Source organism: Amblyomma maculatum, chromosome 10 (genome assembly GCF_055883805.1).
Source record: "Amblyomma maculatum isolate TAMU_Amacu chromosome 10, ASM5588380v1, whole genome shotgun sequence".
Lineage (NCBI taxonomy): Eukaryota > Metazoa > Arthropoda > Arachnida > Ixodida > Ixodidae > Amblyomma > Amblyomma maculatum.
Genome location: NC_139353.1, coordinates 122,950,943 through 122,970,584, shown reverse-complemented (window position 1 = coordinate 122,970,584; position 19,642 = coordinate 122,950,943). Strand labels below are relative to the sequence as shown.

At 45.4% G+C, this 19,642-nt stretch overlaps 1 protein-coding gene across 1 annotated transcript in view; it reads right to left on the bottom strand.

The window, feature by feature from the left end:
• Window positions 1-1,496: 1,496 nt before the first annotated feature.
• LOC146177386 (endothelin-converting enzyme 1-like) overlaps window positions 1,497-19,642 on the bottom strand; it is a 26,840-nt gene continuing 8,694 nt past the window's right edge. The window contains exons 2-7 of the mRNA XM_084581542.1: window positions 19,183-19,358; window positions 16,311-16,812; window positions 15,748-16,152; window positions 8,558-8,813; window positions 8,381-8,487; window positions 1,497-1,784 (exon numbers count right to left, since the gene is read on the bottom strand). Of these exons, the coding sequence (XP_084437668.1) occupies window positions 1,497-1,784; window positions 8,381-8,487; window positions 8,558-8,813; window positions 15,748-16,152; window positions 16,311-16,812; window positions 19,183-19,358 (1,734 nt within the window). The remainder of the gene's footprint in view (window positions 1,785-8,380; window positions 8,488-8,557; window positions 8,814-15,747; window positions 16,153-16,310; window positions 16,813-19,182; window positions 19,359-19,642) is intronic.

Below are 19,642 nucleotides of genomic sequence, written 5' to 3'. Positions count from 1 at the left end.
ACATTTTAACACTTGACCCTCTTTTCAGGATTTGTACTTTTTATTTATTTCACTGTATTAACTAATTACAGACTTTAAATTTCTTAATTAGCAACATCAGCGTTGGCTTTTCATTCCGAGTTTTTGACACCTTTCAAGCCACTTTTTCTAATTCATGAACTTTGAATTATTTCAATCCCTGAATTGACCAATTACACTCTCAATTTTCTTCCTTAGCATGGTCAAGCAAAAAAGGTACAGAATTTGAGCCCCTTGAAAATAAAAATAACTCCGTTTTTTTTTTTAATTTTGCACGCTTTTCAACTGTTAAAAATTTTAATGAATTGCACACTACATCTTAATAATTAGCATGATCAAGCACTGACTTTTCATTCTGACAGTTTTGGTGCCTTTGAAGCCCCCTTTTTCGAATTTTCGCTTTTCATTTCAATTTAATTACACATTCTGAATTTTCCTTTTCAAATTTTCAACATGACGCACTGGCTTTTCATTCAAAGATTGGGACACACAAGTTTTCAATTTTCAGTTGTTTCAACCTATTATGTGGTTAATTACGCTTTATTTTTTAAGTGAGCATCACCAAATTGGCTTTTCATTCTGTGGGTTTTCACACTATTGAACCACCCATTTTCCAAATTTTTATTTACTTATTTATTAAAATAATCACATTAATTCCAATTAGTTCGCCATCGCCTATCACACAACGACGACTATAACAAGTTACCATGGTATGGTTTTTTTACGCACTCCCATTATTTCCAACAAGCGGTGCCGACAACTGCTACTTCGACTATACTTCAACAACGTCGACGGCTTTTCGGCTGAACGCGCTCTATAGGCTATCCCCTAAATACATAAAGCTGGAGTAATGTATGTCCTATGTGCTGTTATAGTGCCCAGGATCAAGACAGGCGAATTTTCCCTATCAGCTCCGGCATACACACGAGCTAAAATTGTTCGGAAGCACGGCGCGCAGGCTTTCCAGGCTGCTGGAGCGACCGGTTGACTAAATGTACCAGCATGCACGGCGACAGTGGTGGCATCGTGAAACCGGCAGTTGGGATCGGTCTATTGATACTGCCGAAGGAACGAATTAGTAGCCGGCAATACCAATGCACCTGATATTTTCAATTGATACAGTAGATTTTACGCTTCAGAAGAGTAGTAAGAACAGGAAAGGGAATCAATTTGCATCATGGCCAAAGCATTTGCCTGCGGAAGAAAATGGCGTACTGCGAAGTAAAAATTTATAGATCAATGTAGCCGATATTCGATTTTCGAATCGGCAAAGAGTATGCCACGCACTCCATTTTCAGCTTGCTGTGGTTCGATGATGGCCTTTACAGTTTAGAAACAAAATGCTCTCACAGTATTGAACTACTGGTTCACCTTACAATATAAGTAATTTCTATCTTTTAGACGGCCAATATTCTCCTCTCGTTTTTGTACGGTGACAAAGCAAAGCCATTTTTCAGAAAAACTGATTCGAAAATTCGTCACTTCACAAGGATTCGTAAAATCATGCACGAGCAGATCATGTACAATCTCTTACAATGCTTTCCAGCCCCCTTGCGAGTCCAATACTGGAAGCTACTTACTTCGGATAGGCGGACGTCATCATGTTTGAGGTTCCGCTTCCAAGCGGCGAACGCCACCTCCATCGCGGGAATTTCTTGAAAGAAGTCGGGATTGCCACCGGGGAGGCAGCCCAGCACGCGATCTTCAAATATAACCTTCACGGCAACGCTTAACCACGATGACACAATGTTGCCCTGATGGTCCACCTGCAAGAAAATGTATGGTTTCATTTTATCCCCAATCACTGGCCCTTATTACCGCCTGATTGGTGGTAATACAAAGTTACGCACTATCTCACGTAGCCTATTTTACACAACATAAGTTTTTTAGCGATTAGAAAGAGAAAACTGACTTCCAGAATCACGTAAGATAGCTATACGTATTGGCGCAGTGTGTGAAATGATGGTATTGATAATAAGAAGAGTAGCGTCATCTAAGAATTGGAGCCAAACAAACTATCGAGAAACATTTGCAAGCAATGCCAAATAAAATCGAGCGGATGACAGGTTGTGCCTGCAGTCTTGGTAAAGGAGGTGGAAGCAATTAGGAGTTTATACAATAGTATAACCTTATAAAACATACGCATTTTCACTAAGTATTATTTCTATGTAGCGCTGCGAAATTATCTCATTAGTAGTGAGCTTTTACTCAATGCTTTAGCAGAGATTATAACCCTCCGTAAACTGCACGGCGGACAAAAGAACAAAGTAAGTCTAGGCACACACATACGAGCTCGAGCAGGGGCACTTCGTCGTTCTCATCAGTGTCTTCGTGATATCCTCACATAGTTCACTACAATTTCGCAAGAGCGAAGAGGCGCCACCCTGGCAACCTATGGGGAGCGCAAGAAGAGCAGGTGGCAGTACGTTTTGAGGTTGCTCACGTGCACAGTTTCGCGACCTTGATGAAGCATGTTCGAAAAGGGAGTGAGTGGCTCCGTGATATAATTTACAGGGGAGGTTTGGTAATAATGGCGTACGGGTCAGTGGTACTCGGTTCGAAACTTTGATGACAATCCTGGTGGGGTTACAGGAACCCAGAGCTAAACGAGAGATCCTGTAGTAAGAACGTGTGGCGCCATATATCGTGACGACGTTTCTGGTGGTCTTGAGAATCCAATGTAAAACTCTGGGTCAACTGGCGACATTTCATCCGCATTCTTTGCAATGTCTGAAAAGGGAGTCCACTCGGAGGAGTTAGTACGATATAGTAAGATAGTGTCCATCGTGAACACCTCATATCCATAAAGGAGAAAGAAAGGGCTAAAGGTGCGTACGTCCCGAAAGGAAGAACAGCGTCCCAGTTGGTCAGATCAGCGGCAACTTACGTCGTGAGCATAATTTCGACAGTGCGATTGAAGCACTCAGTCAGCCCTTTAGTTTCAGTGTGATAGGCTTTGGTGGATTGATGTATGATGCGACATTTAGTCAGTAGAACTTCAACGACGTTGGAAAGGAAGAAGCAGCTTCTGTCACTCAGTAGCTCATGCGGCGCGTCGTGACGAAGAACAAAATGATGTAGCAAGAAAAGGGCAACATCACGGGCAGTATAGGAGGATAGGGCGCCGAGCTCGGCATACCGGGTAGGGTGGTCGATGGTGACAACAATCCAGCGGTCCCAAGAGACCATGCAGGGAAGTTACCCATACAAGTCAACGCCAAGACGATCAAACGTATTGGCCGGGTGTGAAAGTGGTTGCAACTGGCCAGAAGCAGGGGATGTGGATGGCCTGTGACGCTGACAGGTGATGCAGGAGCGGACGTGTTTACGAGTATAATTATGCACGTCACGCCAATTGTAACGGTGAGAAATACTTCGAAACGTTTTGACCTACCAGGATTGGCCCACTGAAGATCGGCACGAAGAGGCCCTAATTTCAGATCGTAAATGGCGGGGAATAACGAGAAGCCACTGTCGGTCATCAGGCATATAGATTCGGCGATAGAGAAGGCCGCCTCGTATGACAAAGTGTGGTGCTTGATGGCGTAAAACCGAGAAGGCGCAGCGTTGGGAGAAGAGGACACGATGTCGATAAGAGCTGCGAGCCAGAGGTCCTTGCGGTACCCCGAAGGCATATCAGCGATGGTTAGATATGAGAGGGCGGAATCAGTCGCCGTGGAGCAAGCAGTGTCACTAGATAGGGAAGAACGATACAGAGTGTCGGCGTCCATGTTTTTTCGACCAAAGCAATATATAAGCGGATGTGAAATTGCTGAAAGCGGAGAGCCAATTGTGCGAGGCAACAGGACGGGTCTTTAAGAGAGGACAGCCAACATAACGCGTTGTGGTCCGTGACGACGTCAAACTATTAACCACGTAGGCAGGGCCGGCAATTTGTTAGTGCCCACCACAATGGCCAAACACTCTTTTTCCATAACTGAGTAATTGAAGTCAGATGCATTCAGCAATCAGCTCGAGAATTCAACGTCGTCGTAGCAGTCGCCAAAGCCATGAAACTTCGCCCCAAGCATAGGTGACGTGCCGACGGCGCTGATCGCCCCGTGCCTTAAAGCGTTCATGCGAAGCAATGGTCCGCACCTTCTTTGACAAGGCGCAGGGTCACCGTAACGGAAACATCATCGCTTGATGAAAACGGCAAGTTGTCCAGGATGTACAAAAGGTGGGTTGACATACAAAAGAAAGAAAGGGCTGCAGCTCGTGTCTAATGCTTCCCAGTAATAAAAGCATAAGTAAAAAGCAGCATGATGCCTCAGTTTTGAGCTTCAGTCACGTACACTGAATACACATTGGTATACGTGATATTTATGCGCTCCGTCAAGTCATTTGTTGCGGGTGCTAGGGTGTGAAGTGGCAAAACTTCGTGGCACATAGACCCAAAACTCCTCAGCTACATCCGCAGGAAACTGATATACCCAGTCACCTATTTGACCCGAAGGGGTTCATGGCGTGAGATGACAGAGCGGAGCAGAAATAGGGGCACTTGATAAGCTGTAACCGATGTGGTAGCGGCTGTTTCGCAGGCCCAGGCAAAAGGATATGCTCAAGCGACAATCCAGCGGTTTCCAAAGCAAGGTTTTGGAAATGGACCTAATAGGTTCATGCTGACTGACCATACAGCACGCTGGGGAGTTGTACAGGGAGCGACCGCCCAGTTGGAGCAACTTTAGTGTAGTTGTGGTCCTGGCATTGTGTGCAACTGGTCGCATATGTGTCAAAGGGTGATCGCATGTTAGGCCAGTAACATCGTTCTAGTGCGCGGCGGAGCTTCCGATCCGAGATGACCGCACATGTCTCGTGCAGTATGCGCCAAACATGCAAAAAATGCCACAAATAGAACTAAAATAATCAAATTACTTCCTCTTCCAATGGAAAACCTTGTGACGCCGTTACGACAGCTGTCACATAGCATCAATGCTTTGAAAGCATTTGCCCGTCAATATGATGGCTTTACCCCTTCATGGATCACTGCCTTGTCGTGGCGGAGGGGCTTGCGAAACTCGATGAAGTCGTGAGCTCTGCTGTGTAGGGCCACCCAAGATAGACAGGTCACGGCAGAGAGTTCTGACAAAATGTGATTCACTGGAGAAGGTAATGGCAACCCACTCCAGTATTTCCTGCCAAGAAAACCCTATGGCCAGTCACAATACCATTAATGATATGGCGCCGGAAGATGAGCCCCCCAGGTTGGAAGGCGTCCCACATGTTACTGGGGATGAACAAAGGGCGATTCCTAGTAGCTCCAGGACGAATGAAGCGGCTGGGCTAAAGCCAAAAGGACGCTCAGTTGTGGATGTGTCGGGAAGCGACCGGAAAGTCCGATGTTGCAAGGAGATGTATCACATAGCAACATGGAATGTAAGATCTATGACGCAAGGTAAACTGGATATCGTCAAGCGAGAAATGGACAGATTGAACATTGATATCTTGGGTATCAGCGAGCTCAAGTGGACCGGAATGGGAGAATTTAACTCCGGCGACCATTATGTCTTTTATTGTGGGCACGAATCCAAGAGAAGGAATGGGGTCGCTCTCATAGTAAACAGAAGAATGGGCAAAGCAGTGCTAGGGTACAACCCCAAAAACGACCGAATGATTTCACTTCGGATCCAAGGTCACCCTTTCAACATAACAGTTATCCAAGTCTATGCACCGACCACTACTGCTGAAGAAGCTGACGTTGAGAGATTTTATGCGGACCTACAATGCCTTTTAGACCGCACCCCATCATCAGACGTCGTTTTTCTCATAGGAGATTGGAATGCCAAGGTAGGGAGTGAAGAAATATCCGGAATTACAGGCAAGTTCGGTCTTGGTGAGCCAAATGAAGCTGGGCAGAGGCTAGTAGAGTTTTGTCAAGAAAACAACCTGACCATAGCGAATACTCATTTTCAACAGCACAAGAGGCGCCTGTACACATGGACTTCATCGGACGGTCTGTACAGGAATCAGATCGATTATATTATTTGCCGGCAGAGATGGAGAAGCGCTATACAAGCAGTAAAAACAAGGCCTGGGACCGATTGTGGCACCGATCATCAGCTTCTTGTTGCCAAGATTAAGCTTCGATTGAGGAAAACGCAGGAAACTAGAAGGCCTTTCAGGTATAATCTGGATCAAGTTCCATTAGAATATGCTGTGGAAGTGAGGAATCGATTTCAAGAATTAGATCTAGAAGACAAAGAGCCCGAAGAGATGTGGTCTGATGTTCGTGATATAATACAAGAAGTTGCTACTAAGGTAGTTCCAAAGCAAAAGAAATGCAAGAAAGCAAACTGGTTATCTGAAGAGGCTTTGCAAATAGCTGAGGAAAGGAGGACGGCAAAAGTTATGGGGGAAAAAGAAAGATACAAGGTTCTCAATGCGGATTTTCAGAAAATAGCAAGGAGAGATAAGAATGCCTTCTTGAACATACAGTGCCAAGCAGTTGAGGACAACAGCCAATTAAGGAACACAAGAGCTCTGTATAAGACAATCAAAGATATCAAAGGAAACTTCTGTGCTAAGATGGGCGTGATAAAGAACAAACGAGGCAAGGACCTCACTGAAGCCGCAGAGATAAAGAAGAGGTGGCAGGAATACACTGAAGAACTGTACAAGAAGGACTCGAATGTGCAAACCCAACATAAGACGGTTGTGATAACTGATCTTGAGCCGGGCATCCTGAAGAGTGAAGTTGAATGGGCCTTAGCCAGCCTTGCTAAGAACAAAGCTAGCGGAATTGATAGCATTCCAGCTGAGTTGCTTCAAAACCTCAACCATGACGCTGTTAACATTCTGCATACATTATGTCAGAAGATTTGGACAACCCTGCAGTGGCCACAGGATTGGAGGAGGTCAGTTTACATCCCCATTCCAAAGAAAGGCAGTGCCAAGGATTGTTCCAACTACCGCACGATCGCGCTTATTTCGCATGCTAGCAAGGTGATGTTGAAAATCCTCCAAGGTAGGCTGCAGCAGTATGTGGATCGGGAGCTTCCGGACGTGCAAGCTGGGTTTCGCAAGGGCAGAGGAACTAGAGACCAAGTTGCCAACCTTCGCTGGATCATGGAAAAAGCAAGAGAGTTCCAGAAACCCATCTACTTCTGCTTTATTGATTATGCGAAAGCGTTTGACTGCGTAGATCACAGCAGATTGTGGCAAGCTCTCCAAGAGATGGGAGTTCCAATTCACCTCATCTGTCTCCTCAGGAACCTGTATGAAGGGCAAGAGGCCACAGTCAGAACTGGGCATGGTCTTACTGATTGGTTTCCGATTGAGAAAGGAGTGAGGCAAGGCTGCATACTGTCGCCCTGCCTATTTAACCTATATGCAGAGTGCATCATGAGGAAGGCCGGTCTGGACGAGTCTTCAGCTGGAGTGAAGATTGCTGGAAAACGTATCAACAACCTTAGATATGCGGATGATACCACTTTAATTGCAGAAAGTGAAGCGGAACTCAAGAGACTTCTGATGCGCGTACAAGAAGAGAGTGAGAAGTTTGGGCTTAAACTGAACATTAAAAAGACAAAGATCATGGCGTCTTGCCCTATCAAGTCCTGGAGCATCAAGGGACAAGAAGTGGAAGCAGTGACAGATTTTCTCTTCTTGGGCTCCAAGATTACCTCGGAAGGAGACTGCAGCCATGAAATTAGGAGACGCCTGCTTCTGGGAAAGAGAGCAATGGTTAGCCTTGACCGCCTAGTAAAGAGCAGAGACATTAGTCTGCCAACCAAGATCCGTATAACTCGTGCTATGGTCTTTCCAGTTGTGATGTATGGATGCGAGAGTTGGACTGTGAAAAAGGCTGACCGCCGAAGAATTGACGCGTTTGAATTGTGGTGCTGGCGAAGACTCTTGAGAGTTCCTTGGACTGCCAGAAGATCAAATCAGTCAATATTGTCGACCATAAACCCTGACTGCTCATTGGAGGGTCAAATTCTAAAGTTAAAGCTCAGCTACTTTGGTCATCTGATGAGAAGAGAGGAGTCGCTGGAGAAAGATTTGATGTTGGGAAAGGTTGAGGGTTGCCGGAGAAGGGGTAGGCAGCGAACGCGATGGTTAGATGGCATCCTCGAGGCACTGCAGATGAAGTTATGTGATGTTAGGAAGATAGTGAGAGACCGGAAAGCGTGGCGTGACATGGTCAATAGGGTCACGAAGAGTCGGACACGACTGAACGACTGAACTGATGATGGCTTTACAAGTCTATGCGTTAATAAGTGGTCACGTATATGGCGAAAAAAGAATTTACAAAATCTTTACGATAACATTTTATGCAAAATATTAATAGAAAATGACACAGAGGGCGGAATCAGATACATCACGAAAAGAAACACCAGGAAGCGTTTGCTGGCTGACTTACTTTTACGCCTTCTCTGTCCACAGCGCGGAATAGCTCCTTCGCGTAGAGGTAGCCCAGGCCACCGTAGAACATTGCCTTTGTGCCGTTCTTGTAATAGAAAGGCGGGGCTAAAAGCTCCCAAGGACAGGGACAGCTGGTTCAGGACATGCACGTACAGGACGTATGGCTGGGCTACACCTTCCGCGATTCGCAGCTGCTCCAAGCCGGCGTCGGAGCCAATGAGGCCGCGCAGGCTCCGACGAGTCTCGATCCAGAAATGGGCAAAGGATGGGGCCCTCTCGGGAAACTTGGCGTACGCCTTCTCGAGACCCTCAGCGGTGAGAAATTTTTTGTCCGGCCATAGCACGCTGTGCACAGTGCGGTGCTTCGCGGCCGCAACATGTTGGGTTCTATTGTCCAGCCATGGTGCGGCCGAAGCCTTCTCGGCAGCTGTCTGCGGAAAAACAAAGCACACATGTATGATTTACTGCGTATACGAGGCGGCAGGACGCGATAACGTGTAGTCTAAGCAACGTTTTTGGTATGCAATCTGCTGTACACGTGTGAAACTATCTAGAATCTCAATAGACGAGGATGACTCCTACACAACGACTGCAAAGGAGACAGATATCTTCGCCAGAGCTTCCGTATAGCCTCTTGTACGCGCTCCGGCATCACGTAAAACCAAATGATGAATTTTATTTCTTACGCGATAACGTTGAAATCCGTGCCCTGTCGAAATTCCGGCGTTGCCACTGTAGAGTGAGAGAAAAACTTTATTTGTCAGCGGTTTAGATGAATTTTGTCTTGAGTTGCATTTAGCTCCTCCTCATGGTTCGCAGTTTAAGTCTATCAGCGACCTCTTGCGCTCTTGTCGTGCCCCAGGACTGGGCGTCTGAGTCCCGGCTTGCGAGAACAGCTTGCCAGTGTTCCAGCAAGGGAGATGATACAAGATCTGCCGGAGGCGCATCCTCCGCGAAGTCCCAGATGATATGGCCTAAATTGGCAGGCATGCCGCACAGTTGGCAGCACGAATTTACTATGTCGGGAAAGATTTTGGCATACATCTAGTGGTTTGGCGGCTACCGCGTTTGCAGCCGCCGCCACGTGGTAGCGTGCTCTCGGCTAACCCGAGCATGCAGAGGAGACAGGCTCACCCTGAGCGTTTTGTAATAAGTCGTAATGGCCTGATTTTTATCAAGTGGCTCACCCCGTCGAACATCCGCGTTTGAGATCTCAACAGCACGGGTGACAAAACCTCGAGCACATTATTGAGCGGCCTCGTTCACCGGGACGCCCGAGTCAGCGGGACCCACACTAGATCAACTACGTTCCTATCTTTTGGCGACGCGATAACACTTTTGAATGCAGTGGCGGAGATACGACCCCTATTGAAGTTGCGGAGGGCCATTTTGGAATCACTGAGAATGGAGCTGGTTTTGTTTCGAACAATTCCTAGGAGTGTTGCGGCCTCTTCTGCCTCTTCCACTCAGCCCGCGGCCACCGTAGCAGCTACCCTGTGGTATATGCTCATCGCGGTCAGAACGAAAGCCTCCTTTCATAATGTTGCATTTTGCTGCACAAACTTAGGTGGCAATATCATCCCCCTGATACTTTTTGCCTAACGTCTTCGCTCTGGCCCTCCCCCGAAATTCGTGGCGTTCCGCTTACATGTTCGTGAAGAGTGGTTTGACCCCAATGCGTTCACGCATCTCTTAAAGCGTGTCCTCGCCTGTTATAACTAAGCTCTCAGGATACCGGTCGAATGGCTCTGGCAAGCGGGTACTGACAAGTTACAAGATTGAGCGCAGAATCTTCAATTTGTTATGTTATATAACGACATCACATCATATGACAAATTTGGAAGGCGTATTTGGAAGGTTGCTACTCCCAACCCAAACAGGTAAGACCAATTGAATTGGTTAAGGCGGCGCTTCATTTTGACATATATTAGTGCAATGTATTAGTTGCTGCAGAAAGGAGCATGGGTGCGGCTCAATAATGATTTAACAAGCTGAGCAATCTTTTTAATGCCGTGATGATCTTCTATTCTTTGTACAATCTCAAGCCGAAATACTAAACAACATCGAACGTGAACCGATGAGAAGAGCAGGACACTGGGCAAAAGGCTGTAACCACGTTTCATCCCAAGAACGCGAAGAAATTGAAATTGAATAGGAAAATATGCTTCGTTACATACTCATCCTTACATCGAAAAGTCCTTGTGCGTCAGTCACTTCGGCGAGGCATACTTCGATACAGTGTGGATTACAGCTAATCGAGCAACGATAGGAAGAATCAATTCGCCCGATATTCCGCGATGATGGTATGCCGGGCCGACTCTACAAAGGCAGTAATCCTCAGCGGCGGAATGAACGAGCGGCTACTATATAGTAATTAGAACTCGACGAGTAGCAATACTCTCGCAGTTTGGGCTTATTGGTTATTCATGATGGAAAATTCTTCTTTGCGTTCTTCTTTTACATCAATGAAGAGATCGAAAAAAGAAAGCATTTATCAAGCCTGATGGAATCTAGGATTTTTAGGTAATGCAATTTTGTCTTTGGTCTGCACGAGGGTCACTGAATAATGTGCGTATTTCGTAAGGGCATAAAATGACAAAGCTGTGCAGAGTATCTAGAAGACTTTGTTTTCTTCACCACGACTTTCGATAATTACTTCCGTAGGCTGAGGGCCCTACTTAACGCAGCAAAGCCCTGCGGGCTCAACCTGAGGCCTAAACAACCTTAGTTTGCTTTCCAACATCTGCTGTCCATTGTTAACATCATTAGCAAAGACGGTATCTATCCCGATCCCCTGAATACAGCCACTGTCGTCGAGTTCCCCCGCCCTAACGACACGCCGTTGGCAGATCATCGGATAGTGTTCCTATTCCAAGCGCTTTGTAAGAAACTAAATTGCTGACGCATGGTTGAACCTCTGCCCCCTAAACAGTCAGTAGATTCATTTAACTTTGAACCGCTGCAACCGAAAGACTTCAAGAACCAAATCCCCGCTGACACGACCTCCCCCTCCCGCCCCCCCGGCGCTCTCGGGAAACTAATGCTGACGCGAGAATCTTGAACCTAGGTACTACATTCCTCGTACAGAATAGTGGTAGACTGCACTATGTTATGTACGATGGCCAAAGCCAACTATTCGAAAACCGAGAAAAAATCTCATTTCGAAGTTGAAGTCCATGCCTTTGCGGGCGACCATTCAAGGTGGTAAGCGAACGTCATACGCCCTACTTTATCGCCAATTTGAAAACTCCCAAGCCCAGCTTGCTCAAAGAACCCTGAATTTTCAGTAATTCGACGCCACTTTGGTCTACACCTCCGCGAGCTATCCAAAGCAGATTGCTTTTTGTAATGTCCTGTGGATGCACCGCCGAACAAAGACAACAACGATACCTCTCGGAATTGAAACCACCATTCCTTTCGCATACCTGCAGTGCTCACACAGCGACTTGCGACATCCAGTTCATTTCCTGAAATACTAAGCCGTTCGCCTCCTGCAGTGTTAGAACATCATCAGTTGTACACATTCTCCTTAAAATACGAAGTACTTGTGAAAAAGCTCGGGCCCAACGTGATGACGAGTCGTCAGGCGATAAAGCATCTACTCGGATATTCTGCAGGCTTTCCATGAAGAGGTCAAATAGGCTCTGGTTACCACGAACGTTGCACAGATTCTGAAACGTTTTATCATTCACGATTAGCCCCCTACGTGAGAATTTATGCGTAATCGTGCCATGATTTAGAGACGTAAGACGGCCACGATTTGACAAGTTGAACCACTAAACTATGCCCTTGCAACTAAACGGGATGGATGTCATCGGCCCATTCCCAACTTCGTCAACGTAAAACAAGTGGATCACCGGGGTCATCGACCTGATATGCGGACGCAAAAGTGCTTTCTATGGTACTTGAGGAAGAGAGACAACATCCTTCGTTTAACATTTCGCTTTGATTCTCGACATACAAGAAATTCTAATCACGGACAGAGCAATAAAATTTGAGCCTACCCGTAAATTGTTTGGTTTGGAAGGGGCGTTTAATGTCCGAAAGCGACTCAGCCTATCAGAGGCCGCAGTGGAGGGCTTCGAAAATTTCGACCAACTGAAGCCTAACGTGTGATTTCATTGCACATTACAGAACATCAGGTGGTCTTCATATCTGCAGCTCTCAAATGCGGTGTCTCTCATAGCCTTAGTCGCCCAGACGTTAGACTACCGAAAATCAAACCTAACCTTCAATGACTAGGCTCATCCATTCGTAGACTGCGGTCATCCAAGCCACACTTGAGCAGCAGTTTACCATTTCCAGACAAAAGGACTTAAGATTTGTCTCCATATAACTATCGTGGACAGAGTTTCTATTCCTCGATGCCGACAAGGCAAGCGATATTATCCCTATGTACATGGCCTTTGCCAATAGCTCCGGCGTCAGACGCTCACCCGGTTAATTCCATTCCGGCTTGTTTAGAGATCACTATGACACTCCCAGCAGTGCTGTCTCATGTCTTTGACACCGAAATACATGCCATAGCTATATACATGAGCCGCAAAGCCTGGCGGCTCGCCTGGTTTCTCATTAAAGATTAACAACGCACCGATGAGCTATGCTACAACTTACGACGAGCCCACGCAGATGACAAGATACGTCTCCGATTCGACGCAGATATGGCGTCGCCGTGAGAGTGAAAAACTGTTCCGCCGATGTCTACCGTGTTGAAAAACGACCACAAAGTCATCTTCGACGGCGTGGAAGAATCGCAGCGGTGGCGCCCGTTCCAGACATAATGCTTGTTGTGTGCCTCAAGTCCCATTACGCGTGTTGTGTTGATGCTAAAATTCCTATTTATTTTTGCGGTTATGAGTTCCTTCTAAAGCAATCAAAGCAAATATCCCATGCGGAAAGATGCAGCCCATTGTTTTAGTATTTGTTGCCTAGGGCCAACGCTGGCATGCGGGCTTGTCACTCTTTCTGTGACGCTCTGATCAGTATTGGTGGTGCAACGGTTTTTGGGGCGAAACCTTTTTATGGCTAGTTACTCGTCAGCGGGTACGTCCGTGCATCCTCGAGAAGTGTCCGACTCTTTTGCGAGATTCCGCGGCATATCCCGGGATTACACTTGTAAATCCATCCTGACTGCGTGTTCAGAAAAAAACCCTGCCTCCACCGGGAATCGAACCTCCATCCATCGGATCCCAAGCCGAGCGCTTTAACCAGCAGCGCGATGCCCGGGATCATGAAACGCATGTCATAGTTCTCTTTGCTTACTGTAAGGATGATAGTTTACTGTAAGGATGATAGTTTACTGTAAGGATGATAGTTTACTGTATGGGTGATAGTTTACGGTAAGGATGATAGTTTACTGTAAGGATGATAGTTTACTGTAAGGGTGATAGTAGCGGAAATCCGCGAGTGATAAATTTTTCGCCTGTCCTCTCATGTGAAAGAAAAAACACCGATGAAGTTTGATGCGTTCAACGAACGTTCGTTGTGTTCATTAAGGGGCGCGCGATGTACCATGTGAAGCAACAACAGTCAGGCTGTCGCATTTCACTACTGCAGATTATAAGGTAATGCGTCATCATTGTAGACAGAAGGTTGTCAGTAAAAGGTTGGCAGCAGAGTATCATGCTTTCCACAGCGAGACTTAAAAATAGATTGATAAACCCTGTCTGCACTGGAAACCGAACCTAAATCCTTTGGATCACCCGTCCAGTGCTTTAGCAACTGCACCACACCCAGATTTTTCTTTAATGCCTGGTCATGACACATTGCCTTTCAGGAGAACAGAATCAACAAAATTAACAGAAACGCTAATTACATGCGCTATTTACATATGACTCACTAAAAAATTACGATGAACTTTAGCTACTAATGAAATGCGAAAGCCTGAGCGCCGCATTCTGCTACGCAACTGGTATGAATTATTGATTAATTATTTATTAGTCGTTATTCGATAAATAATAGATTGCTAACTTTGTAAATAAACAACTATTCATTATTTAGTTCATCAACGAAATACCTAATTAGCCGTTGTTTAGTAATAAATTTTGTGTTTCATTAAATATTCATTTAGTATTAGTATTTGATCATTAGTTGACATGTGGCCATATAAGGCACACATTCGCGAACACCCTGTGATTGATCGAGACCTCTGTGACGTCATCCCGCCTCGGAAGGGCGTTATTTGCTGTAGGCCATCATTGCACCCGCCACCGTTAAGGTGGTGGACGGCGGCTGTTGCGGCTAGCATCCTTCTCTTCTTTTTCTCCCTTCTCTACTTTCTCTCTTCTGTCCGCACAAGGCGGAGGAGGTGGCTCCTCTACAGAGCCAATAGCAGGCCCATGCATTTTCGTTTCCTTTTTTCTGCGGCCACAACAGCAGCATTAGCCATAAAATGCTTTCGCCTTAATTCACGCATACAGAACAATGGCTGTAGTCTTGAGATCCACTTGGGAGATTCTGCATCAGCTTTCTGTATTGCCAAAACCCTGTCCACGCTTTACTACAAATAAATTAGGGAAGGCCATGCGTATTTATCACAATGGCAACCAACCATTCTTGAACGCCATTACAGTGCAGACCCAAGAGCATAATTAAATCAACAGGTACCCCATTCTCATTTTCTACGCTTAACTACCGAATACCATGCGGTTCCAGTGGAAAATCTTTCATTAGCATTTATTGCAATCATCCCAAAAGTATACCCCTTCGGAACAGTGTAAAAAATATTGTCTATTGTTCCTTCAATTCTGAACTGAACTGAATTGTTCCTGGCTACCTGCATATCAAACAGTGTGATTCCCAGGGTAAAAACACTTTACCTTCAAAAATGTTTTAACCAGAAAGATTTCGGTGTGCAATTTGAAAAAGAAGGTTATTTTACTCCTGGCGTCACGTGCATACTTTAGCCTTTTTGACACATCTGCACATGCTCCTCCACTATACAAGGCTCATTCAATAAGCGTAGCCTTACTATTGGAGCAATGCGCAAGGTGCTTGTCACAACTGATAATTATTTTAAAGGGAAAGCCTTTATAGGTTATGTTATGTCACCAAAAACGGATGGCATAAAGTGTCCGGAAAGGAAACAAAATATGTGCAGTGATTAGATCATTAGCGGCAAGGAATTTTGTGATAAAGATTTTAAATAAGAAATTGGTGATAAGGACAATAATGGTAACAAATTTCAATAGGAAATCGCTTATAATGAAATTAGTGTTAAGAACCTTAGTGGCATAGGCACTATTGGCAACTTCGTGTGTGCACAAAAGGCATTCTTGAGCAATTGTAGCACGTGCTTTGGTTATTTTTCGTTCCGCGGCAAATTTGTCAATTCAACCTTGAAATTTCACAAGTATCCAACCTTACCTCTACAATGCTGACCAACTGGGAGTCAATGTTCCGACGCTGTTCATCAGTGAAATGCATCACTGCAACCATAGCGGTCACCAGAAGCTTGTAGCTGGCCTCAACCTGGCTGGCGCAGAACAAAGGCCGCATGTCTTGAGCGTGACTCTGACTTCCATGCAGAATAAGCAGGATGGTCTCAGGGTTGGCTACTGCTCCATATGCCTCCAGAAACAGCCATGCCAAATTTCGGCGAATACGGCTGTCGTTGAATGATCCAAAAATTTGCAGGGTGGCATTCATCAGGGTCACGTCAGTCATGAGCCACAGATCTTCCATTGTGAAAGGCGGATTAATCGCAAGCTTGGTGTCGATGACACATTTTAAATAGGTCGTGTTGGTAAGTTGCGTGATGTCGTCCAATTTCTGCAGTGGCAATACCGCGGGCACTCTAGACAGCCTGAACTAGATGAAATAAACAAGTCGAAGATGTGGCCAAGCATGTTATATGCTTCAGTGATTTCATCAGCAGAAGGCGCTGCATGTGCGTCGTTAGCGTAAAGCTTGAACATTGCTCGGTAGACCTTGTCAAAGAACTGCCTGGATATTTGTTTAAAGACAGTCCTCCACTCCAGCATGAAGTTGTTTGGGGCGAAGAATAGACGTTGCTTCTGGCTGTCATCCGCCGCCGGTGGAAGCAGGTTCAGCGAAAACCAAAGGTTGACGTTCCAGTTGAAGGCAAGGTCAAATAGAATTTCCAGTGGAGAGAATCCTTCGACATCTTCTAGATCCTCCGGCCATGTGAGACCGCGCTTGCTCATGAACTCCTTGAAGACGCCAACTTGCGGGCCCGACTGCGCCATGCAGCCGTTGAACATGGCAAGCGCTTTCCTCCCTGCTGGAAGTCGGGCGACACCCCCGAGTAGCGTGTCTGGTAGATTTGCCTGCCACGTCATCACCATGTCTGTCAGAGCAGAGCGGGACAGCTCTGCGAACTGTTTACGGGGTGTCCAGTGGCCGCAGACGTAGGCATCAAAATCTTTACATGGATCCATGCTTTTGTCCAGCTGGCTTTCGATTAGCGCCCTGCCAAAAACACAAAGCTCTGCGTCTCAACTCAGGCATCTTTCCCTGTGTTGAGAAGCACTATCTTTCTGGAGCGCTGCCCTTCCCAGAAAAAGGAAGAACAGTTTCGAAAAGGTAAAAAATGTACAGAAAAGGTGTTTTTAGTTACTCTGCTTAAAGGGGAATACGAATTCATGACGTAAGCAAAATTCTGTGCCACTTCTCCCGCCTGAGTGGGGCAAAATTAGGCTTAGTGCCCCCTAGGAACATGCAAAATCACAAAGTTTCACCATAGTTTTGGATCTTCAGAATGCCCCATGTACTCCCCTAGCGCAGACACACCACCAATAATCCAAGAAAGATATCAAAACTATGGAACGTAACTTTAAAGGGAAGTATATAAGAGCACAAGATGCATTGGAAACAAGTTGTAAGCAGGAACCCTAGAACAACATGTAAGGAAACATACCGAAACGTTTTCCATATGTCAGAACACCACTGTAAAAAGGTTTTGTTGAAAAATACAGATATTTTCTGTCAGCTACCCTGCCAGAAATATTCTGCTCTGCTACGTTTTCTGTTTTTTACCTTTTCTGTGATTTTACAGTTTTTCTTTTGCTACTGATAGAATATTTTAGTAAATTGACAAAACGTTTCTGTTATATGGCGTTTTTTTGTTTCTGTTTTTTGTTTTTTCTTCCTGTGGCAGTGAATACAATGATGCAAATACAATTTTTTAATTGTATTTCATTCCACGTTTTCTGCCTCTAACAACAATACAATTTCGTTAAGCGCCAAGTTTTTCAATGAACACTATTTTAAGGCGAACGCCTGGCCACCTACATTTCACGAATATCTCTCTGCGCTGGCAATACTCGATGGCACCCATACGGCTGGCCTCGCAACAGCCCTCTTCTAGCCACCGAAAGTGGAAAGCCAACCAACAACTGACCTCAATGTGTAACCCCTAGTTATCTTCTTTTGAATTGAACTTGTTGCGCAGGCGATCATCGGACAGCGTCTTCGGTGCTGTCATACCATTTCCCTTTCTACTGAAACATTATCTACTATATAGTAAAAATAAGTTTACGGTAAAAAATAAACAGATGGCAAAAATATATCGAATTGTTTGCCTTCGATTCAAGGTTTCGGCTGGATAACAGAAAATTAATATCTTTTTCGTGAACGTATTTCGGTCAATGAAGTAGAACAGATTTTCTCTGCACTGGTACAGAAATTTTCTTTAAAGATACCTGTAATTTCACCCACATGTTTTACAGCATAATAGCCTATTATCAAAAGGCCATGAGAAAGTGTAAAGAGAGATGCACATCTAAAAGGTCGATTTTCTGTGCGCCTCTCAGAATCTAGCGAGCTCTTCGTACAGTGTGACACTGTGATAGGCACGTTACATTGCCTCGGAAGGACTGCCGTTGAAATAACAAAAAGCTTTAAGCGGAAGGTAGTAACGACGACAAACACCGTGTTTACACACGTTGCTCTCGCGGCAGCGTATCCAGTGGTGGCCATCGATATAGCCCACGATGTCTACTGCTCAGTGCGTAATTCATTTTCCTTTAGCATGAGTCTGCCCCTTTATATGGTTTGTGCTTCCTACCGTTATATCAATATATTTCACACGCGCTTTGCAATTCAAAAGATAGCCTTGAAATGTTTTGCTTTACTTTATTGCCATGAGAGCTAAGCCTATGTTCTTGCCCGTTGCCTGAGGACTCAACACTGACTGTATCCGAGAAGTGCAAAATATTTGAATGCTTTACGGTCACCTCAGACTGCAACGCGACGTCAAACTTGAGGAATGAGACAGGCGCTGATATTACGTCGGATATTTTTCAAAGCCTGGAGTCGCGAGTTTGAGTAAGGTCGGAAGAAATCGATAGAAGGCGGAGGTAGTTGGGAGGCGATTTCTCAAAAATCTTGCCTCATTTACTCATGTGTACCTCTGTCGCTGGTGCAGAGCCGAAATAATATAACGCTTCCAAACCAATAACTTGCATTTGCTTTTTTAAGTGCCCTTGGTTATCGCCCCATGCGATGTTTCAGGCATTAGCCGATACAAAATGACATAGCAGTGTTGAGCAGCGTTGAAATCCTTCCATTCTATTGTGAAAGCTGCCGTTCCTCGTCGTGACGTTGCGGAACCTTTCTATGATGCCAGCTTTCTTATTGATCTGCAATTTCATAGCTAACTATAACCTAGTCTCTGAACAAAGACAGTGTAACATGTGCCCGCAATTAGCATTGCATGAACCTCATCTGTGCTAACGACATTTTATATACTCTGTCTACCTGCTTGTTCATCGACCAGAGTTTGTGTGCCAAACTGTCAGTCGGGAAAGCTAGGATTGAATGAAGTTGACCCTCGCTCACCTGTGCAGAGCGCAGGACTCTGTCGTGCAGAGCAGAGTTGAGATCGGGACTGGTCTACGCCGCAGGATTAACGTGAGTGCCACCACAGCGCCCACAACCAAAATGGTGACGAATACCTTGGCCTCCGTCGACGCTTTTAAGTGGCGTTTAGAAGCTGCCGATGGCGAGGGCGCGTTCTGCGGTAGAGTTTGAGTGATCTCAGAACGAGAACCATGTGACACCGATTGAATTAGACAAGGAAGACAAGTTATTCGACAGAGACATTTGACGGATAATACATATGGAATGCCTCGCTTGTTTATTTCTTTTTCTTTAAACAAGGCCTGTATTAGTACCATGAACCAGTAATATTGCAAATAATATTTAACTTCAGGCTAACTATTTATACAAATTGAAAAGCACACAATACTGCGGCTTGTGAAATAAAGGGAATAGTCAGAGAAAAAATTAGGAGAACGCT